This window comes from Sphaerodactylus townsendi, linkage group LG04 (assembly GCF_021028975.2).
Source record: "Sphaerodactylus townsendi isolate TG3544 linkage group LG04, MPM_Stown_v2.3, whole genome shotgun sequence".
Lineage (NCBI taxonomy): Eukaryota > Metazoa > Chordata > Lepidosauria > Squamata > Sphaerodactylidae > Sphaerodactylus > Sphaerodactylus townsendi.
Genome location: NC_059428.1, coordinates 150083556 through 150107764, shown reverse-complemented (window position 1 = coordinate 150107764; position 24209 = coordinate 150083556). Strand labels below are relative to the sequence as shown.

The 24209-nt window shown below is 44.4% G+C and overlaps 1 protein-coding gene and 1 pseudogene across 5 annotated transcripts in view; both read right to left on the bottom strand.

The window, feature by feature from the left end:
* The window catches only part of LOC125431001 (cytochrome P450 3A29-like), a 38690-nt gene extending 14936 nt beyond the window's left edge, over positions 1–23754 (bottom strand). The window contains exons 1-3 of one of the 5 annotated variants that reach the window (XM_048493470.1): positions 23717–23754; positions 22830–22919; positions 19695–19788 (exon numbers count right to left, since the gene is read on the bottom strand). Coding sequence is in view for 4 of the 5 variants with exons in the window: in XM_048493469.1 (XP_048349426.1) it covers positions 19695–19788; positions 21157–21203 (141 nt within the window). In the remaining variant the exon portion in view is untranslated. Of the gene's footprint in view, positions 1–1510; positions 1605–2535; positions 2702–19694; positions 19789–21156; positions 21271–22829; positions 22920–23716 lie in introns of those variants that run through there. The other 4 variants (XM_048493469.1, XM_048493471.1, XM_048493468.1 and 1 more) reach the window with 4 other exon arrangements.
* The window catches only part of LOC125431003, a 47284-nt pseudogene continuing 30271 nt past the window's right edge, over positions 7197–24209 (bottom strand).

The window sequence follows — 24209 nt, the reverse complement described above, 5'->3', positions numbered from 1 at the left end:
TCGGGAGAAAGGTGAGCATACAAATAGTTTATTTAAAATGCCTACAGTAAAATTAGATTCAGACAGGTAGCAGTGTTGAATTGAAGCAGCAGGGGAAAAAATCTGAGTCTAGAAGCACCTTTTAAGACCACCAAAGTTTTCAGCATGCACACAAAAGTTCCGTCAGAGATAGTAAATAACGAGAGCATCTTGTGAGCACACACACACAAGCCTTTATTGGCATATAAAGCAGGACAACATTTTAAAACAAAACAAGGTTAAGAAATACAGTTAAAATTACTAGTTTTCCAGTATAAAATTTGCAACAGTTTCGCAAAAGAGCACATCAGAGCTGTTCAGGAGATTGGGTATCTTATAACACTCATGCCACTGAGAACATTGCAAGAAAATGGAGTTCATGTATTCCATGCGTATCTTATTGTATTTAGGGCATAGAAACAAAGAATGGTCAAGTATTTCAACCGTAGTCCTATCACATGAACAAACTCTTTTAGAACGTTCCATATTCTTGAATCTTCCCTCCAGCAGAGCTGATGGCAGCACATTACATCTTGCAGTAGCCAAGGCTCTCCTCTGGGTGGGATTAATCAGCAGACGAAGATATGCTGCCATAATTCCACGCTCGCATGGGATTAACAATGTAGTTGGAGAACAGGTCGTCTTGGCAGCACGAGTCAGATTATGAAAATCAAGATCCAAGAGCCTATTCTTAATTAGTCTGAAGGCTTCCACCTTTGTGAACATAAGGAGAGATTCCAAGGGGAAACCAATAGCTTCAACCTTTCTAAAGATCAAAGTATACCATTCTGAAATAAAGTTATCTGATAACAGAGAGGGAATATAGCTATTGGATCCCGCTAGAAAATGTATATGCAGCCAATATTTTATGGCCCTTACCCATGCCAAGGTTTCTAGAGTTCTTGGCCCATCTCAATGCACAAAGCAGCATAAGGCACACATCTAGGGAGCTCCATTAGTTTCCGAAGGAATTTGGAATGTAATAAATTAAATGATTTATTTATTGCCGAAATCCAAATAGGGGAAGCATCTTGTGAGCAGAATTATCACAATGATCTAAGTGACAGAGAATAAAGCTTGGCTGGTCTTAGAGCTGCCGTGGGACTCAAACTTCTTCCTGCAAAGATGCAGTATTTTATTTGAAGTTTTAAAAAAATAAATTCTGACAACAAAGCAGAGCGGAATATAGCATGTTCTGGGTGGGTTGAGGATCTTAAACTTGCCTCCTACGAGGTTCAATGCAGTTTGCAAGGCCTGAGCAAGGCTGTGAACAATGGGGTGTTCTGGAGGACATTGATTCACAGGCTACGATGAGCGGGAAGCGACTTAACCGTACTTAACACACCCGCATGAAGCTCAACAGGTGACTGGGAGCAAACCGTGGCTTCTCAGATCTACCTGCCCTACAAGATTCCTGCAATGATATAAGCACTTAACCCCTGAAGGAGAGAAATTCAGCAGGCCGGCAGGGATCACCTTCGGATATACTCACTTTTCGGTAGTGGTGAAAGGTCCCGATGAAAGGCAAAGGCTGAGGGCCGGGAATCCCCAGCTTCTTGAAGAAACGGTATGGCCAGATCCCATATCTAGGAAGACAATCAAGGCAAGAGGCCAGTGAGGGCAACTGAGAGACACTGATCCAGAAAGAATCGACATCGGCAGGACGAGTGCCAAGGACGAGGGACAAGTGCCGAGAACTCTGTTAGCGCCAGAAGGATACTCCTTTTGTATTTGGCTGCAAAGATCCCACGCAGACATTCAGGAGAGATATAAGTGTTTCAAAGTCAACGCTCTAATGCCATATCTGATGAAGGGAGCTTTGACTCTCAAAAGCTTACACCCTGAAACTCTGGTTGGTCTCTAGTTAATAACAAAGTTAAAGAGAGTGGAGGTACTGAAAGAGTTCTGAGAGCGATCTGTGACTGGCCCAAGGTCACTCAGCAGGCTTCACATGTAGGAGCAGGGAAACAAATCCAGTTCACCAATTAAGAGTCTGCTGCTCATGCGAAGGAGAGGGGAATCAAACCCAGTTCTCCAGATCAGAGTGTACTTGCTGCTCTAAATCGCTACACCACACTGGCTTTTAAAAGCCTATTAACCGTCAAAACCATTAATCATAAGTTCTTTTTTCCCCTCTGTCTTCTATGATAAGGTGCTCCTGGTCTTGAATCTAATTGTTGTTCTGCTGACCAACAGGGCTACCTTCTAAAACTATTTTCCTAGGAGGAAGGTGCTATGAGAGTGGGGTGGATTACTGCTTAATTTTGTTGCAACAGTGCAAAAAGGGCTGAAATTAGCAAAGCTTAACTTCTTTCTGTTCACAGCATCCTCCTGGGCATCTGAGCGGTTTTTGAAACTTCAGCAAACAGAGCCGGGATGTTCCAGTCGTTTTGCTCTGGCCAAACTTCCTTGCTCTAAACTTCTCTCCCTTTCCCGGGTGGCTGTGCCCAGCAACAAGTTCTGTGCCCAGCAACAAGTCCCCTCCACCCCAAAGCCAGACCCACCCCCCACACTCACAGGAGGAGAAGGACCAGAAAGGCAACGACTAAGATCCAGGTTTCCATGACAACGCAGGGGTGGAATCCAATTCTGGGAGCAGAAAATCCCGCTCCTCGTCTCTCCAGGACAAAGTTTTCTTATGCAACCAGCTCTCTAAACCAGGGAGGGGCAGCCCTTTGCACAGGCGCGCTCGTACTCTTCCTTCCACTTTCTCCCGTAATTGTTTATTCGTTTTTGCCCTTTAAAGATCACTCTGCAGAGTGGAAGGGAGAGGAGGAAAAATAAAGTAGCATTGCACAAGAGATCCTAAATGATGACCAGGGGGTTAAAAAAATGGTTATGTTTGCAATCCATGGCATTTACTTTTCAGTATAGGATCAAGCTGCATAGGGACTCAGACAAGGTTACAACCTGAATCTCAGCTCATCCCCTTGCACTCAGCAATATGGGATGGGATGGTTGCCAGCTCCAGGTGGAGAAATCCAGGAGATCTTGGGGGCCGGAACCTGAAAAGGAGGGACCTCACTGCTGCAGAGTCCACCTTGCCAGCAGTCATTTTTCTCCAGGAGAACGGATCTGTCAGCTGGAGATCAGTTGCAACTGGGGGAGATTCTCCACATCCCACCTGGAGCACAGCAACCCTTTGCAAGGTCGTCGTTGTGAAAATTAGGAGGATAATCTGTGCCGGAAACCCTTTGACACACCTCCAGCTGCTGCTGGCTTGCTGTCATAAAATTAATAGGACTGTATATTGCTACAGGGACCGCCCTCCAAAGCAGCCATTTTCTCTTGGGGAACTAATCTCTACAGTGGTAGTTCCAGAGCCAGCGTGGTGTAGCGGTTAAGAGTGGAGGACTCTATTGTGGAGAAACAGGCTTGACTCCCAACTGCTCCACATGAGCAGCAGACTCTTAACTGGTGAACTGGGTTTGTTTACTATCAAACTAAACTAAACTAAATACTCTCCAATGGCCAATATAGTACATCAAATGCAAATAAATATAGTGCGATAGAAAGTGCAACAGTGTGATACAAACATACAAACTATCAAATACACGAAACAAGCCCCAGTTACATACTCATATAGGGACTACCCACAGTAAGGAACCAAACGGCACTATTGAGAACACATTCCTGCAGAGCCTCTTTAATTCAATTGGTTTGTTTCCCTGCTGTTCCACAGGAAGCCCGATGGATGACCTTGAGCCAGTTACGGTTCTCTCAGAACTCTCTCAGTCCCACCTCCTTCACAAAGCGAGGAAGGAAAAGGAGTCTGTAAGCCCTGTTGAGACTCCTTACAGGAGAGAAAGGCAAATTCAAATCCTCCTCTTCTTCATCTTGAAGGCTTGCGCAAAGAACAACAATTCTGTCTTATCTAGTTCAGCCTCCTTCTTTGCACAAAGTCCAACCAACTACTTTTGAAGGCTGACAAACGGGGTGCAGAGGTCACAAGGCCTTCCTCTGAGATCGCCTCCCTAGCACTGGGAAGGTCCCTTCTGCACATGCAGAATAATGCACTTTCAATCCACTTTCAATGCATTTGGCAGCTGGATTTTACTGTGCGGAATAGCAAAATCCACTTGTAAACAATTGTGAAAGTGGACTGAAAATGCATTATTCTGCAAGTGCGGAAGCACTGGGATTCAGAGGCCCTTTCTGAACATGCAGTATAAGGCACTCTCAATCCACTTCCAATGCACTTTGCAGCTGTGCGGAATACCAAAATCCACTTCCAAACAATTATGAAAGTGGATTGAAAGTGCATTATTCTGCATGTGTGGAAGGGGCCAGAGATTTAGTACCTCTAGTCATGGATGTACCTTTCAGGGGGTTTTGGCTAGTAGTCATGGATGGATCTTGCCTGCACCCATTTACCTAATCCCTTCTCAGGGTGAACACAGAGAACCATAACATCCTGACTCTGGCAAAATTACCTGCCGAGTTTACAGGAAAGTCAAAGAGACGTCTTCTATCCCCTCCTATTTAAAAAACAAACCAACCCAGAAAGGTGGAGCAGAGATTGCTCTTTCACAGATCTGCGGGTGTCGAAACCACTACCTAAACAGAGATTAACTTCCCTCTTTATTTCTCCGAGGTTACATCATTTTAAAAGTTTTTCCCCCAGTCAGCCAGAAGGTGAATTCCTTTCTGGGAAACCCAGTCAAATACGGTTTTAGTCACCTGTCTGTAGGCCACTGGCATCAACCCAAACTTCTCCAAGGTGTCCAGCCTGGAGAGTTTTAGGCTGGTCTTTCCCCCCTTTCCCCTTAGCTCTTGTGTTTTTTGTTTGCCCTTCTGGTTGTTTTAATATTTATTTTACAGACTCGCAGCCGGGGGTGGGGGGGATAGGAGGGGCACTGTTTACCAAGCTGGCAGGGTTTCGTTTTCCTCATAAATGGGGAAGACACTCATGCAGGTGATGAAGTTACAGTTGCTTAATTTTTGTGCATGAAAGGTCAGTGGGGGAGGGGCAGGATTCCTTTTTGTGAGGGTGTTTTCTGACAGGAAAAATGGCACCCACTGTTTATTTAATTTCTTTACAGGAATTGGACCCCACTTTTCCCCTCAACGGGGACCCAAAACAGCATCTATCATTGTCCTCCCCACACCTTGAGGTGGGTTAGGCCAAGTGTGTGTGACAGGACCAAAATTACCCAGCAAGCTTCTGTGGCAAAGCAGGGATTTGAATCTTGATCTCCCAGATCCCTCTTCCCACTACACCACATTGACACTCACACTGTTTCACTATACTTTTATCCCTCCCTTTTCTCTCAGGAGAGCAGGGCAGGGTACATGGCTCTTCCCTCCTGTATTTTATCCTCACTACAACCCTGTGAGGTAGGTTGGACTGAAAGAGAACGATTAGCCTATGATCATACATTGAGCTGCGTGGATGAGTAGGGATTCGAACTGAGCCCTGCAGCTGTCTTGTGTAGTGGTTAGGGTGTTGGGTATCCAAGCTAAAAAAATCCCCACTCTACCACGGAAGCTCATTAGGTGACTTTGGGCTAGTCACTCTAGCCTACTTCACAAATTTGTTGTTGTGCGGATAAAATGGAGAAGAACATGATTTTGTAAGCCACTTGGGTCCTCCATTGAGGAGAAAGCACAGTATAAATAAATAAACAAACTCTGCCGGCTCTCACTAACTGAATCTCAGATCTTCAGCGGATAAAACACATATTCTACCGCATGTTCATAGGCAAAGGAGAACTGTCAAGAGCAGGGGTTTATATATATATATACACAAAAAAAAATTCCAAACCCCCCCTCCCCCTGCAGCTTTCTAAGTGCCAAAAGTGATCATTTTGATATATGCAATTTGATACGTTTGTCAATATTGTTGAGTCAGACACTTCAAGCGAAATAAAAGAGATGATCCGTACACTGTATCCTGTCACAACAGAGAACTACAGCATTTTCGAAGAGCAGTTGACAACATCTCTTACCCAGGAAGCACTCTTTTCAATATTGGTAGAGTAACGGAAGACACTCTTTTATATTGATGTGAGAACCCATTTAAAAATCCAGTACAAACACAGCATAAACACAGGGAAGCTCATATTGAACAGAAGCAAACTCCTTTCCTGAAGATGCGTTCTCACAATTCTGCCTCCTACCTATGCAATATTTGGTGTGATTAATCAAAAATTATTCGCTGCCACATCTGTTCCATATTTTCCCCAAAGCTCCACCCATTTCTAAAGGGTACCCTTTCAAATAAGTGGGCAGATTTCAAATAAGCCTTAGATTCATTAGGTCTCAAGGGTGCAGAGCAAGTATATTAAGGGGAGGGCAAGGGGCTAACTAGAAACAAAAGTCTCCAGAAGGGAACAGAAGACTGACTGGGAAGCAGGAATTCAAAACAATCTCTCATCTCCAATTTAGCATAGTACCAGTACATAGAGCTCTCACACAAGCAAAACAACAGAACAATATCAAAGAAATCCACAGGAGCATAAAATGGACACACAAAGACTGAACACAGGCCTAGCCAAATGAACTGGGTGCTTTTAAATGCTCGGGAGAAAAACCTGACATATAAACATTGATAATGTGGACAGGAAGTTTCTTAATGGATGTTACCTCCACAGAAAAGCTTCTCTTCCTATAGCCCCCCGCCCTTTAAAGGTGTGGACACCCACAGTGGAGTGTTAACAGTGATCATGATAACTTCTCACACAACCATGTATAGCATCAACTCCAGGAGTGAAGCTTGTCTTTGAACTTTTAGGATTTTCGAATTCTATGAGAATTGATGCAAATATTCTTGGTTTCCACAGTCACCTGTCCAAAAGGTAAGTTCCAAGTGGCCCCAGTTAAATTTCTATCAAAATGCCAAAATCTTCATCTCAGTGCTCAGGAGAAAACATGGTCTCTCTGCCCAAAAGGATAGCTTCTAATAAAAAGAGGCACATGTAAAACTTAGCTGGTCTCAAGACAATCTAAAGTGGATGGAAATTAAGAACTTCTGTCATATCAGCAAAGCTTCTGATCGGAGGCTGAAAGAGACCACCCTGGCAAAAACGAAGATTTCCAAGTCTATCACAGGAAGCAGAGCCAGATCTTGAGGCAAAAGCTGCCATTTTCTCCCGTTCAGCTCCAGTATGCAAGTTACTAGTCCCGTGTGAGGGGAAGGCAATAAGGTGGCGGCAGCATCTAAGGTACTTCAAATCCCTTTATTCCTCGGGTTCAGCGGGGGCTCTGGGGACCATCTTCAGCATGATGGGTTTTTTGGGTTGCATGAATCCTTTGGGGTCCAGTTCCAGGGGGATCTTTGGCATTCAAAAGGGGAAAAATCCAGAAAAGCCAATTAGTGATATGATATCAACAATACTGGGAACAACTGGAATGCACCTGCATCAGATCGGTCAGCAACTCTGTTCACACCTAAGGATGCAAATGACCAAGAGCGCTAAAATGGGTAAACACCAGGCTAGATAAAAATCAATTAAAAAAAAATAAAAAATCATTTTAAAATTTTTAAAATTTAAAAAAATAAAAGTCCTTTTTAAGGGGAAAAAATAAAAGTCCTTTTTAAGGGGAAAAAATCTATCTAAAGATAGATTAAACAGATCTCTATTTAAGATACATTATATCCTAAAGGTTATTTATTCATGATGAAGTAAGGATCAAATTAAAATCTATTTTCTTCTTTTAATCTATTTATTTATACTTTTATTAACTTCTTTGTTTATGCCAATAAAGGTATTGAATTGAATTGAAGTAAGGCTCATGTAGCATGTTTAATTTTTTTGGAGGAGGGGGCGGGAAATCGTTTCCCATTAGTCCATTCACAATGTCACAATCTTCCAAACGTTTCTGCAAGATTATTTTCTGCAGTTTTCCCATCTAGAAGATATTATCACGCACATGGTTCTGCAGTTCTCAAAACTGTGAATTTGTGTCCTATCTGACAAAAGGAACTTTGTCTCTCAGAAGCTCAAACCTTGAAAACCTTGTTGGTCTCTAAAGTATCACCAGACTCGAATCTAGCCATCAAAATGACAGTATCTCAGATGCTTTCTAAGAAAATGGGACAGAGCTGTATAAATATAGCATTGACCACATGCTTCTAGAGAACCAACCTCTGCTAGTGAGGCAGATCTAGTACCCTGAATTTAAAAGTCCTGTTGCTCACCTGAGTCTCTTTGCAGGGACGGAAAGAATATCTTTGCAAAAGGACAGTCACGGCCACTTTCAAGGACAGGAGTGCAAAGCGCATCGCAATACAGTTTCTTGGTCCAGCTCCAAAGGGCAGGAAGACATAGGGGTCTGTGGATTCCTTGTTCTCTTTAGTGAACCTGTTATCAAATCCACAGGAGAAAAACATCCAGTGAATCTGTCCCATGACCTACCCTATACATAAGGGACAAAACCCATCTTCATTCTTTCAGTGTGGAGAGGTGAGATATGGAAGCTGATCCTTTTGAGTTGGAAGAGACCTCAAGGGTCATTAAGTCCAACCCTCTGCCATGCAGGAAGACATAAGCAAAGCATTCCAGACAGATGGCCATGCAGCCTCTGTTTAAAAACCTCCAAAGAAGGAGACTCCACCACACTCCGAGGTAGCGCATTCCACTGTCCAATAGCCCTTGCTATCAGGAAGTTTTTTCTGATGTTTAGGTGGAATCTCTTTTCCTTCACCTTGGACCTGTTAGTCCTGGTTCTAGTCTCTGGAGCAGCAGAAAACAAGCATGCTCCATCTTCAACATGACATCCCTTCCAATATTTCAACATACCTATCATGTCATACCCTTAACCTTCGCTTCTCCAGTCTAAACATCCCCAGCTCCGTAAGCCGCTCTCCATATGTCATGGAATCCAGACCTTTTACCATTTTCTTTTGGTAAAAGATAAAACAGGGAAAAGATAAAACATGCAAACCGTTAATGTAACTTCAAGAGGCACTTCTGATTCACTCACTCATTGAACCGAGCGGCTGAACAGGGTGGAAAGATAAGAATAGAACGAGCTCTCTGGATCTGATCAAAGGCTCATCAGCTGTATGATTCTCTGTATCTGAGAGAGGTCAATTAGATGCTTCTTTGGTCGAATCCCCACTACCGTCTTAACCAAGTTTCAGAACACAAACTAACTAGGTTTGAGGGACGAGCTCCCCATTGTTTGCATGGCAGATTCCGTTTCTGGCACTCATTCTCCTGCAATCCGTTCCGGCAGGACCTGGTTTGCAAGTAGCATAGACCCCATTAACCACGGTTCCGACTGATCCGAGGGAGAGGGATGAAGTTGAAACCTGACTTCGTTCCAGCCCCCCTGGAGTGTGGCGTGGAATTCAGGCAACCAATCAGCTTCGTTGCCGCAGCGCAACCTTTCCTTGGTTCGTTTCGCTGCGTCCGGCCAGCAGAAAGGGCGCAAATATTAAACAGTCAGGCGTGTAGCTTTGAATGCGTTAATGGTTTACACAGGTAACGATTAACTTTGTTAAGCAGTTAAGCGTTAAGCTTTGCATGCTGTTTTTATCATGCCCTACAATATGCGTTTTCACAGTGGGGAAAAGATTCCCGCCCCCCCTCAAGACCGCCAGCCAATCAGGGGAGACCCGTGGCGAGCTTCGCCTGGTAGAGAATTACTAAAGAAGGTCTGCAACGGATTGTCTGCTGTGTACTAAGCTCGCGGTGGGAGGAGCACTCTGATGAAGAGACCGCCGTTTCTGGCAGGTTTGGATCTGCATGCAAATTTCAAGTGGGTATCCGACCTTTGAAGGCTTACAAGAGGAATGGAATGGCACTGTCCGTTTCCTATTGGTCCCTCATGCGATGGGGAGTGGTATAGTACAGCCTGATCTTATGGGATCAGGGAAACTAAGCAGGGGAGACCAACAGGAAAGGCCCTGCAAAGGAAGTCAACAGTGAACTGGTACCACCATAACCACACTAGCTGGTTTCATTCATGCCACTGCTATTTTTATGCACAGGTTTCAGAAAACATTATCTTGGCTACGCACCTCTCAGGCCGGAATTCTTCTGGTTCTGGCCAATATTCTGGGTCTCGGTGCAAGACGTAAGCTGGGATCATGGTCACAGTTCCTTCTGGGATAGTCACTCCGTTAATCTCTATTGTGCTTTTGCAGACCCTTTCAATCCGTCCTCCTGGGGGGTACAACCTGAGAGTTTCGTTCACCACCATGTCAAGATATTCCATCTGAAGGACAGCATCATAGGTGGGTGTGGCCTGCAAAGTGGAAGAAGAGTTTTGATTTATATTCCCTCTTTCTCTCCTGTAAGGAGACTCAAAGGGACTTCGTTTCCCTCTCCCACTCCCCCACAACATACACCGTGTGAAGTAGGTGGGCCTCAGAGAGCTCTGAGGAACTGTGATTAGCCCAAGGTCACCCAGCTGGCATGCGTTGGAGTGGACAGGCTAATCTAGTTCACCAGATAAGCCTCCACAGCTCAAGAGTAACTGTGAAATCAACCTGGTTCCCCATTAGAAGTGCGCAGCTCTCTTAACCACTACACCACGCTGGCTCTCAAAATATTTCCAAATGTGGATGAGAAGTTCACAAGTGTGCTATGAACTACAGAATACAGTTCTCATACATGGGAGCCAACATGGTGTAGAGGTTAAGAGCAGCGGACTTTAACCTGGAAAACCGGGTTCGATTCTCCCACTCCTCCACATGAAGCCTGCTGGGTGACCTGGGGCCAGTCACAGTTCTCTCTGAACAAGCTCAGGCCACATGGAGGCAGGTAATGGAAATCCACCATCGTCCCTTGCTTGGAAAACTTTATGGGGTTGCCATCAGGAATATGGGCCTGCGGGGATCTTGAATTGAGGTCGCAGGGCCTGTAAAAGCGGTTTTGTTCACGGGCCTTTGGTGAAGCCAGCTCTTGGACTCCTGCTCGGGGATGCTGTGTTGCGTGCCATTCCATCATTGGCATGCCCAATTTAACACCTAAGTTACACAGCTGCCCCCGCCTGGCCTTGGGACAGGGTGCCACACTCCTATAATTCTGTTGTACTGTATTGTATTGTACTGATGCTGCTATGTTTTATGAATTTGTGAACTGTTTTTAGCTTAATTTAAGTTATTTTATGATGTGTAATGTTGTTTTTGGCCACTGTGTGAAATACTGTTTTGGCCTGGTGTACACCGCTTAAGAGAGCCAGCCGAGGAGGTGCGGTTTAAATTTTTTAAAAATAAATAAATAAATAAAAAGTTAGCTGGACACTGATGGCGTGCACCCACTTACACATTCCTGGCTAGTCACAGCTTTTGAAATGTATTCAACCAATAATAAAACACTTCAAGAGTTTGATGAGACACATTTCATACTTATTTTAGAATCTTTGTACTGCCCCAAACCCACAGCTCATGACTACGCACCCTGTTGGCAGTCAGCTGTTTCCTGCCACTCAAAATAAAGCCGACCCATCCAATATGTGATTCCCTCTTTCAGGAAATGTCCATCCTGGCAGAGCAAACTGTTTGGTCCAGTGGGAACTTTTACCTGGTTGGGGAGAGCGTCATCTATCTCCTCTTGCAGCTTCTGCTGAACATCTGGGTGAGTTGCCAGGGAGTAAGACAGAAAGCTGAGGGGGAACTGGTGGTCTCGTAGCCATAAAAAATAAAGATTGCTTGGCTTGTCTGTGATCTCGCTTGTCCAGTTAAGAGCTGAGAAGGACGAAGGAGAAATAAGTAAGGAAAACCTCTGTAAAACAGCCGCTGCATGTACTTTAGAAAAGCATCCATCAAGGATTGAGGTGGCCGGGGTCAAGGCTGGGGCACCAAGGAAGGGGGGGATTCTTCCCCCAATATAAATCCCCCACAAAGGTCCTGTTAGCAGCAGTGGGGGAACAACCTTAGAGCCAGCGTGGTGTAGTGATTAAGAGCAGGTGTACTCTAATCTGGAGAACCGGGTTTGATTCCCCGCTCTGCCACTTGAGCTGTGGAGGTTTATCTGGTGGACTAGATTAGCTCCAGCACTTGCCCAGCTGGTGACCTTGGGCTGAGTCTGCAGTTGCGTCGAAGCTCTCAGCCCCACCACTCACAGGGTGTTTTGTTGTGGGGAAAGAGATTGTCAGCCCCTTTGAGTCTCCTTACAGGAGAGCAAAGGGGGGGGTACAAATCTAAACTCTTCTTCTTAGCTACTGCTGATAATATTTTGGCAGTTACTATAAAATGGAAGAAGCAGCTACAAGAAATGCTTTCAAATCTGTATATATATAGATAAACGTACTTTTATACAACTGTGCTTCTTCAGAGTTCTCTCCTGAAACTTGGGAGTCCACCATGAGTTGCAGAAAGTCGACTCGGTTCTAGAAGACAAACCAAGAAGCAAGAGTCAGGGCCAGGCCCCGTTGTCTTTGTTTTCAAATGCAGAATCCAGAAATCTTCTCTGCAGAGCTTAGGGTGGGTTATCTACACACCGCGCTGCGCTTGCGCCTTTATACGCCGCGCCACGCGCCGCGCACTTACATGCCTTGCGCCGCATACTTGCGCGCATACTTTATACGCACACTCTCTGTCCACAGGTTCACATGGGCTACACTAACGTGTGTGATGGATTTCTTCTGCGGTCCCTCTTGATTTTTCTGGACTCGTTCTTGAAGAATTTCATAAAAGAATTGAGTAACATGGTGACATTTAAGCTACTCCAGCACTTTCGCCAGAAGAATGGGAAGGAGCTGCAAGAGGAGAAAAGCCAGGTGGTAGCTCAGGAAGGTGCAGCAAGTCAGGAAAAGCTCACCCCCCCTTTAGAGGACAAGACCGCACAATGGTTTTAGCAAACAAGATCTGAGATCGCACCCAAGAGTGGCATGTATGTATGCCAGCATAGCATAGTGGTTAACAGATGGACTCTAATAATCCTGGGGGGCAGTTCGATTCCCCACTCCTCCATATAGTGGAGAGTCTTATCAGATGAACCAGATTTGTTGCCCACTCCTACATTCCAGGAGAAAGGGAGGTAGAAATCAAACTCTTCTTCTTCCATCTCCAGCATACCATGGAGGAAAAGTCGAAGCCTTTTTCTAGCTTGGGTAAAATGAAAGCAGTTCCTAATGTAAGCACTGGGCCATTACATATCGCGGGTGGCGTCACAGCATGACATTACTGGAAGACTTTGTTTGGGGTGATTGGCTGTTACTTGCTTCCTCCAGTCATCTGTGATGGACTCCCAGTAAGCCAACAGGAAGGATGGATGTCCTTCATGGACCGAACGGAATCGCCTCTTCTCCTATCTTCTATACTGGTCTTGCTCAAGATGAAAAACATCAGGAGGCCCTCTTGAGGTTGAGGCGGTCGCAGGAGTCTGTAAAACAGAGGAAACTGTTCAGCCGGAGAGAAAACTTTTGGTTGAGGCCCAAAAAACTAGGCTTTGAAAATGTAATTATCTGCTTCAATTGCACTTGTTGCCTGCCCAAATCCCAATTCTATTTGCTTTAAAAGGCACATGATGCCAGTCTTATTTTAACTTACAGTTTGACAGTTGGCTTTTAGGCGATTTTAATTCAAGCGTGCTTTTAATATTAGACTAGGTTGGATTTTAATTGTCTTAGCTGTTTAATTGTCTTAACTGTTTTAATTGATGACTGTTTATTTATTAATTTTATATATATGCTGTAGCAGCTCTAAGCCCTATGGGGAGGGTACAAATGGAATGAGCGAGCGAGCGAGATGAGCAGACAACAAACTATGAACTAACTTGAACCTTCGAACATTTCTATGTAGTAATCCTTAGAGCCGAATCTTACCTGAAACCAATGATGCATGTAACTGCTTTCTGTTATGAACCAGTTCTAAGAATGATATAGGAATGTACCTTCTAGAATCTTGGGCATGACCAATAAAAGATTGCAGGGAACTCAAGGCTGTTGGAGTCTGTGAATGTTCAAGGTCAACCAATAATGGGAAAAGAAGTTCCATGACCAATTGTGTACAATCATCAAAGGAGGTGGAATCCTGGAATGGTCCAGCTCCCCATAGTACACTAAAACCAAGAGGATGTCGATCTTTCAAATTGAGTGGTGCATAAAGGCTCCATACGAGGAGGAGGATCAGCACTTAGGACTAAAGAAGCTGGAGCGAAGCTTTTGGCGTGCATGATGAAAGGGTCATCCAGGATTGTTCATTGAATCAACGTCAAAGCTGAAGGGCGTGCTGATTATAACATCCATGCTGTAGGCTACGGCAGCTGTGGAGAAAAAAGGGGACATGTAAAGCCTGATAAATGCCATGACTCAGGACGTTTGTTTGGAGGAACGTGCAGTAAGAATAAAGAGCACTGTGATTTCAGCAGGACCATCAAACTGAGAGCACACTTTTGCAGAAGAATCAAGTAAGCGCTTTTGGCAGACTGTAGGTGCCATAAAAACCACCTCTGACTAATTCCACATTGTTATCTGACTTATTTCAGTCTCTGAAGATCCTCTGAAGATGCCAGCCACAAATGCAGCCAACTTTGTTCACAGGGTGATTGGCATTGCCTTCCCCAGTCATCTGTGTTAGACCCAGCAAGCCAACAAGAAAATACTACCAGAACCGCGACCATACAGCTGAAACCACACACATCGTCCCAGTGATGATTCTGGCTGTGAAAGCCGTCTACAATACATTAAACCCAAGCATTTTTGGAGAATCTTTCTCCTCCTGTGAACTGGAATAACATGCCACACATCTGAGTGTTGCTAGTTTAACTTCATTCTTGATTCTCTGATATGTCAGTTTCGTGCAAAGAATCACAAAGGAGGGAGGGCTTGATCAAAGGTGTTCCCAGCCAACAAACTTAGCGAGCCAAGAATTTTTAAGGAGATACACACTGCTGAGCAGAGAACCAAAGGCCAAAATTTCTGATGACAAAAGACACTGCACAAAATACAAAATAGGAATGTCGGTTGCAATATGGTCGGTTTCTACTCTAAAAATCGACCGATCGGCCGGAATCTACACGTCACGAATCACTCACTCTTTCATAGCGGCGTCTTAGATCGCGCTGCTTTTTTTTCAGACGTTCCTCAGCAGTTTCTCTCCATTATGGATAATGATGGGAAACATCTGGAACACAAAACAAATTCCTTAGGTGCTGCTGACACTTCAGAGCGGCCTTTCATTAAATGAAAACATGCTCTGTTAAAACCAGCAAGAATGTAGCATGAGAGGAACAAGCTCACTATATAACTTCAGACATAGCCAACCCAACTACGCTCTCAGAGCCTTTCTTCTATCTATGCGAGGAACCTTCCAGCCTCAATTTAATTTGGACTTGATCTCAGTTCCTCAGGCCCTATATTAGTGTGGAAGATAATCAGGATTGCTAAATAGAGTAAAAAAAGGTTCGCTAGACGTTTTAGATGTTTTGAACTGGGATTGGTTGGCTCTCCAAACAACCACCTTATTTGTTCCACTCAGTCAACCAACTGTTAAAATTCCATCCTGCAAATTAGATCTGTGCCAGCTAGAAAAAACCAGACTTTCTGGTGGTCCACAAACTAATTAAAGACAGTTGCACCGGGGCTATTAAAACAGCAGTGATTTTCGAGCTAGGTCAGGCTGAGTTATTCAGTATGCTGCTTTTTACTAATGGGCTATGATGCGGAAGCCAGGCCTTGAGGGCTTGTAAATTCGGGCTTGTCTGATCATTTGAGTTATTGAGCTCGAATGTAACTACACTAGTAGTTGCCACTTGTTCGCATGCTGAGATAAGCAGGAGATTTTGCTGGAGAAAAGCAGGTTTCAAAAAGTCCAAATGAATGAATGCTCAACTAACACGAAGCACAAGAAACTGACATCAGTTGACAATGAACAAGTTCCTGCTTTCATTTTGAGTGTTTGTAAATACACAGCCTTACCGAACAACAGACTATATTTCAGGACCACTTCATAGCTAAGGCAGAAGCAAATGCAAATTTCAAATTAACAGAGCAAACCTAATTAGAAGAAAAGGTGTTGGTTTTTATACCTTTAAGGAGTCTCAAAGCAGCTGACAATCGCCTTTCCTTCTCCTCCCCACAACAGAGATAGGTGGGGCTGAGAGTGTTCCCAGAGGACTGTGACTAGCCCAAGGTCACCCAGCAGGCTTCATGTGGAGGAGCAGGGAGGAAACCTGGTTCTTCTCTGCTCTTAACCACTACACCACACTGGCTCTTAGTCTTACTTCACTCAAAGTCCAATGAAAACATGGGACAAACAGGAGTAACTGCTTACAGCATTGCACTACAAGGGTCCTAGAGTCTGGTTTTCTAGCTCACTCAGTTCCACATCTCTCTTTCCGGTCTTATCACTCCCCTAACAGAATGTTGTACGGTTCTTTGGATTCCCAAGACACAGTCTGAGAACCATCAGTTGCGGCAAAACTTCTCTGACTTCTAACGATTGAGAGAATGGCCAGAATTTAACACAGCATAAGAGAACTTGATCAAATGATTGTGGTACTCCTATCACACTGCATGTTAATGAGGGAAGGAGAATTCCATGTTGATTGTCTTAGTTGGTCACCAAGTGCATTCTGGGGCCCTTTCTAAGATCTACTGGAGGTTCTCTCAATGAGAAAGTCAGCAAGGGCAGACAAGATTCTCTGAAAGTCCATTCACACATCTCTGCCACCTTGCTTGTGTTGTGCGTACATACAGGGGGGTGCTGATTGTGTTCTAGAATGCAATTTCAGGCCATGCAAGTGCACAGCAAGACCCAACTCACCCAAATGGCATGGGGCTCAAGGGATCACATGGCCTAAAACATAACCCAGAGCCCTTTGCGCAACATGGACCTTCCTTCCCAGACAAGCTGACACAGAAACAGGGAAAGTTTCGAAATCACAAGGCTGATGGTAAAAATAAAAACTTTCCACACTTATTGATAAAGCTCCTTCAAAAGAGAGCAGCAGGTCCAACTAATTGGTTCCCTTACATACGATTTGGCAAAATTTCTGGCTGCGCAATTACAAAGTCATATTGGACTTACCACACACTACATTAAGGACTCAGCCCACTTCATAGAAAGAATCGGCAATCTTAACACTCAACCCCAGTGACAAACTGATCCGTTTTGATGTGGTTTCCCTATTCACCAAGGTCTCGTGCTCATTAATAGTGCCTCCACCCCCCCCCCTCTGTTTGTGGGACCCCTCTGTTTATGGGACCCTCTCTGTTCATAGAGCCTTAACATCATTGGGCCCCATTCCTTTTCTGGGGAGGGTTGTATTTGGACTTCGTGGGGCTACTGTTTTAGATTTAATTATTTTATATTATGTTTTATATGATTTAATGTTGTTCACCGCCCTGAGCCCTTCGGGGATAGGGCGGTATACCAAATTCAATAAATACATTAAAAAAATAAAAAAATTAACCAGATTTTCCCTAAAGACATTACAGCCCTTTTCTAACAGTGCCTCACTACTAGCTACTTCCAATGGGATAATGAATTCTATGAACAGATGGGGTAGCCATGGGTAGCCCTCTTAGCCCTGTAATAGCAAATTTTTACATGGAACAAGCCCTGGAAACAGCACCAAAAAAGCCCAGTATATGGTTCTGTTTTGTGGACAATACGTTCACAATTTGGAGCCATGGAGAAGAAGAACTAAACAAGTTTCTGGACCATATTAACAATATCCACCAGAACATCCAATTTACTATGGAAAAAGAAAATGAGGGAAAACTACCATTTCTAGATGTCTTAGTCACCCGCAAACAGTCATTTAGCATATCCAGGAATGCTCTCTCCTTCTTATGACCTTTGAAGCTGCCAGCCCCAGATGCAGGGGAAATGACAGGAGAAAATGCTACTAGATCATGGCCATGCAGCCCAGAAACTACACAACACCTCAAACCAAACTGATTAACTGGGAGAATATAATCAAGTTGTTGGTCAAAAATATTAGTCATTCTGTACCAATTGGGGCGCCTCAGGCTTTACCTCCTTTAGCCTCCCGCTGGTAAAGGTGGGCGAGAGGACGGTGCGAATTCTCTTCCACTGTTCATCCTTGGCTACCGATAGGGCACTTTCTAGGTCTCCATTCAAGCCAAAGTCCTGTGTAGAACAACACAGAAATAGAATGAACCTTGATGTATATTGCAACCATGACTGGCAATCCAGTTGTTTTGGACGTGCCCAGAGACTAGCAAAGTAATCTCCTCAGGATCAGGATGTCTTATCCGAGAGATGTCTGACCAGAAAAAGCACCCCACGGGAATACCTACCCGGCGGTTGGTGAAATAGGTGTAGCATTCTTTCACCAAGATGTTTTTGATGATGGTGGAATCCAGAATGACCATCACTGGCTGCCGACCGTCATATATTCTTGTTGCCCAAAAAAAGGAGGAGAGAGAAGATAAACCTTTGAAATGCTTGCCCATAAGGCACTGCTTTGAGGGGCTTCCGTCTTGAGCCTCTTAAAGCAAGAAAGGGGCAGGGAGGCAAACAACATCTGGACAGATGCAAGAGTGTGCGAATGATGAGAGTCTGGAGAAAAGGTACAACTGATGCCTGCCAAAGTATCAGATGCCAGAGAGGTGGTCAAACGAGGCATTTTGTGAGAGGGGATTTAGTCTCTCTGTTCCTTGCTTAACTAGCAAAAGCAGGTTATGTTATGAAAGGTGGCAGAGCAAATTTTAAAATAGATAAATATAAAAACAACCCATTTATCACTTAGCACAGGGGGACGCAATCCCTTTGAGCCTGTGGGCACCTTTGGAATTTTGATACCAAGCAGTTGGCGTACCCACAAAATGGCTGCCATCCATTAAAAATGGTGCCTATCCATTAAAAGCAAGGAGGTCTTTGAAGTAGGAGCACATGATGTCCAAATTAAGCATGAAATCTTCCTTGCAGGTTCATTTTAGAAATGAATCACCAGGGAACATTTTAGCATTGTTCAGATAACCTTTCCCAGCTGGGAGGTCGTTCTGTGGGATAGTTGGGGACCTTATTTGGGTGCAATGGGGCCCCAGAAATGTTATAAATAACTAAAAATAAATCAGTACTCACCCCCAGAGTTTACCATACTTCTGATAACACTCCAGGTCGAAATCGAAAGCCCCCTGTCAAGGTGAGAAAGATGTTAGAGAAAAAGAAGAAAGGAGAGTTCCAGCGAAGTGAAAATGAATTCTATTCATCAGATACTTTGCTGATCGGCTTGTTTGAAAACCTGCTAGGCTTCTAGCTTTCCAGCAAGGCTATAAAACTGGTATTCTGGAGAGCTTTTGAGGGCAAAAGGGAAATGCCCTGCTTATAAAGACAGGTGGTATTTTTAGATTTTATTTTAAAAAATGTATTTTTACACCTGTTCTAGTCTTCTTGCACTATCAAGTTGTTTTTATATTGTTGTAAACTGACTGGAGTTCTGAAGCCCCTTCCGCACATGCAGAATAACTCACATTCAATCAACTTTCGCAATTGTTTGCACGTGAACTTTGGCTATTCCGCACAGTAAAATCCAGCAGCAAAGTGCACTGAAAGTGGATTGAAAATGCATTATTCTGCATGTGCGGAAGGGACCCCAGATGCTCGGGAGAAAGGGTGTTCTGGAGGACACTGATTCAAATGAGCGGGAAGCGACTTAACCATACTTAACACACCTGCATGGAGCTCAACAGGTGACTGGGAGCAAACCGTGGCTTCTCAGATCTACCTGCCCTACAAGATTCCTGCAATGATATTAGCATTTAAACCTTGGAGGAGACCCAGCAGGCCGGCAGGAATCACCTGCACTCACTTTTCGGTAGTGATGAAAGGTCCCGATGAAAGGCAAAGGCTGTGGGCCAGGAATCCCCAGCTTCTTGAAGAAACGGTATGGCCAGATCCCATATCTAGAAAGACAATCAAGGCAAGAAGCCAGTGAAAGCAACTGAGACACGCTGATCCAGAAAGAATCAATATCGGCAGGATGAGGAAGAGAGGAAGAACTCTGTTAGCGCCAGAAGGATACTCCTTTTGTATTCTGCTGCAAAGATCCCACACAGACATTCAGGAGAGATATAAGTGTTCCAGAGTCAACGCTCTAACTCCATATCTGATGAAGGGACCTTTGACACTCAAAAGCTTACACCCTGAAACTCTGGTTGGTCTCTAGTTAATAACAAAGTTAAAGAGAGTTGAGGGACTGAGAGAGATCTGTGACTGGCCCAAGGTCACTCCTTCATGTGTAGGAGCAGGGAAATGAATCCAGTTCACCAGTTAAGAGCCTGCTGCTCTTAATCACTACACCACTGGTTTTTAAAAGTCTATTAACCTTCAAAACCATTAATCACAAGTTCATTTTTTCTCTGTCATCTATGAATCTAACTGTTCTACTGCAGATTAACACAGCTACCTTCCAAAACTATTTTCCCATGAGAGTGTTATGAGGGTAGGGTGTTATGAGGCTGTTATGAGGGGGGGAGGAATTATAATCATTAAATGTCACACAGCAGACAGGTAGAGGAACACTTCACAAAGGCACAGGTTTGCTTAGCCAATGGCTTCTCATCCAGAAGCTGAAATCCCCAACATCTCCAGTTAAAGGCATCAAGAGGCAGGTGATGTGAAAGGCCTTCAGCCAGAGTGGCTAGTCCAGCAGCATGAACCGTGGTGGGCAAATGGCTCATTACAGTATAAGACATCTTTCTATGCTCAGCCGCTGACCTTTAATTCCAATGTAGAGGAGAGAAAACAACAGTTGTGTATGAAACAGGACACCGAGGGCATCCTTGGGATGCAAGAAACGATGGGATGCATTTGGTTAGTCACAGGTGAGAGAGCCGGAATGGTTAAGGTGTTGGACTGAGGCAGGTCCAAATCCACACTCGTGTCACGGAAGCTTGCTGGGTGACCTTGGGGCAGTGGCCCACTCCCAGCCTGGACCCTGGATGGGAGACCGCCAAGGAATATGACGCGGAGGCACAAGTCAGTTGCGACTTGACAGCAAAAAAAAAAGTATCTCTGGATTACTGCTTAATTTTGTTGCAACAGGGCAAAAAGGGCTGGACTTAGTAAAGCTTAACTTTTTTCTGTTCACAGCATCCTTCTGGGCATCTGAGAGGTTTATGAAACTACAGCAAACAGAGCGGGGATGTTCAAGTCGTTTTGCTCCGGCCAAACTTCCTTGCTCTAAACTTCTTTCCCTTTCCCAGGTGGCTTTCTGTGCCCAGCAAGGAGTCCCCTCAACCCCAAAGCCAGATCCCCACCCTGACACTTACAGGAGGAGAAGGACCAGAAAGACAATGGCCAAGATCCAGGTTTCCATGACAATGGAGGGGAGGAATCCGATTTTGAGAGCAGAAAATCCTGCTCCTTGTCAGGACAAAGTTTCCTTAGGCAAGCAGCTCTTTAAATAAGGGAGGTGCAGCCCTTTGCGCAGGCGTGTACGCACACTTCCTTCCACTTTCTCCCGCAGTTTGTTTACTCATTTTATTATTTTTGCCCTTTTAAAGCCAGATCACTGTGCGGAGCGGAAGGGAGAGGGGGGAAATAAACAAAGTAGCGTTGCACAAGAGATCTTAAATCCATGGCATTTACTTTTCAGTACAGGATCAAGCTGCATAGGGACTCAGACAAGGTTACAACCTGAATCTCAGCTCATCCCCTTGGACTTAGCAATATGCGGTGGGATGGTTGCCAACTCCAGGTGGAGAAATCCTGGCGATCTTGGGGGCTGGGACCTAGAGAGAAGGGACCTCACTGCTGCGGAGTCCACCTTGCCAGCAGTCATTTTCTCCAGGAGGACGGATCTCTCAGCTGGAGCTCAGTTGTAACTGGGGGGAGATCCCCAGACCCCACATGGAACTAAACTAAACAAAAAACTCTCCAATGGCCAATATAGCAAATCAAATGCAGATAAATATGTGACAGAAAGTGCAACAGTGCGATACAAACATACAAGCTATCAAATACACGAAACAAGGCCCTGTTACATATACATATAGGGACTATCCCCTATTACCGTAAGTAACTAGATGGCACTACTGAGAACACATTCCTGCAGTACCTCTTTAATTCGATGGGTTTGTTTCCCCGCTGCTCCACAGGAAACCTGACCTTGGGCCAGTCACAGTTCTCTCAGAACTCTCTCAGCCCCACCTCCTTCACAAGGCAAGGAAGGAAAAGGAGTCTCTAAGCCCCTTTGAGAGAAAGGAGAGAAAGGCAGGGTGTGAATCCGAACTCCTCCTCCTCTTTTTCATGTTGAAGCCTCGCACAAAGAATGGCTACTTTTGAAGGCTGATGAATAGGGAGCAGAGGCCAAAAGGCTTTCCCCTGAGGTTGCTTCCTTAGCACTGGGATTCAGAGGCCCTTTCTGGACATGTAGGATAACACACTTTCAATCCACTTTCAATGCGCTTTGCAGCTGGATTTCGCTGTGTGGAATAGCAAAATCCACTTCCAAACAATTATGAAAGTGGATTGAAAGAGTGTTATTCTGCATGTGCAGAAGGAGCCAGAGAAGTAGTGCCTCTAGTCATGGCTGAAACTTTCAGTCGTTTTTGGCTAGTAGTCATGGATGGATCTTGCCTGCACCCATTTACGTAATCCCTTCTCGGGATGAACAGAGAACCACAACAATCCTGACTCAGGCAAAACTACATGCCGAGTTTACAGGAAAGTCAAAGAGACGTCTTCTGTCCCCTCCCATTCTGAGAAAAATATAATCCTGCCTCCTATTAAAAAAAACAAACCAACCCAGAAAGGTGGAGCAAAGGTTGCTCTTTCACACCGCATGCGGGAAAGGAACAGGGCGTTGATACCACTACCTAAACAGAGATTAACTTCCCTCTTTATTACTCTGAGGTTACATCATTTAAAAAGTTTTTTTCCCTCAGCTGATCAGAAGGTGAATTCCTTTCTGGGAAACCCAGTCAAATAAAGTTTTACTCACTTGTCTGTTGGCCACCAAACACTCTTCTCCAAGGTATCCAGCCTGCAGAGATTTAGGCTGGTCTTTTCCCCCGTATCCCTTATCAGTCTCCTTTAAAAACAAACAAACAAACAAACAAACAAACAAACAAACAAACAAACAAACAAACAAACAAACAAACAAACAAACAAACAAACAAAAAGATGCTCTTGTGTTTTTTGTTTGCCTTCCTGGTTGTTTTAATATTTTACCGACTTCCAGGGGCCCCAAAAATAGCTCCAGGGCATTGTTTATCAAACTGGCAGGGTTTCCTTTTCCTCATAAATGGGGAAGACACTCATGAGGGGTTTTGTGCATGAAAGGTCAATGGGGAGGGGTGGCCCCCTTTTTGTGAGGATGTTTGCTGACAGGAAAAATGGCACCACCCACTGTTTATTTAATTTCTTTGTATGATTTGGACCCTACTTTTTCCCTCAACGGGGGCCCAAAACAGCATCTATCACTGTCCTCCCGTTTTATCCTCACAAAAACACCTTGAGGTGAGTGAGGCTGAGTGTGTGTGACAGGGCCAAAAGTACCCAGCAAGCTTCTGAGGCAAAGCGGGGATTTGAATCTTGGCCTCCGGATCCCTCTTCCCACTAAACCACACTGGCTCTCTCTCTCTCTCTCTCTCTCTCTCTCTCTCTCTCTCTCTATCTATCTATCTATCTATCTATCTATCTATCTATCTATCTATCTATCTATCTATCTCCTTTCCTCAGGAGAGCAGGGTAGGGTACATGGCTCTTCCCTCCTGTATTTTATCCTCACCACAACCCTGTGAGGTAGGTTGGGCTGAAAGAGAATGATTAGCCTATGATCGTACACTGAGCTATGAGGTTGAGTAGGGATTCGAATGGAGGCCTTACCTCTTCAGCTGTCTTGTGTAGTGGTTAGGGTGTTGGGTTTCCAGGCTCTACCTCAGAAGCTCATGAGGTGGCTTTGGGCTAGTCACTCTAGCCTACTTCACAAGGTGGTTGTTGTAAAGATAAAGCATAGAAGCACATGATCTTGTAAGCCACTTTGGTCCTCCATTGAGGAGAAAGCACAGTATAAATAAACAAACTATGACGGCTCTCAATAACTGAATCTCCGACCTTCAGCAGGTAAAACACATATTCTACCATATGTTCATAGGCAAAGGAGACCTGTCAAGAGCAGGGATTGAGATATATATACACACACACACACACACACATGCAGTATTTATTTAAATACACAAATATCATTTTGTTTGTACACCCACACACCATTTTATTTACTTGATTTATAGTCTGACTTCCTCACTGGGGATCAACAAAATTTAAAAACAATGTAATAAAACCACATAATACATAAAATAGACTCTGCAATGAAACTGTC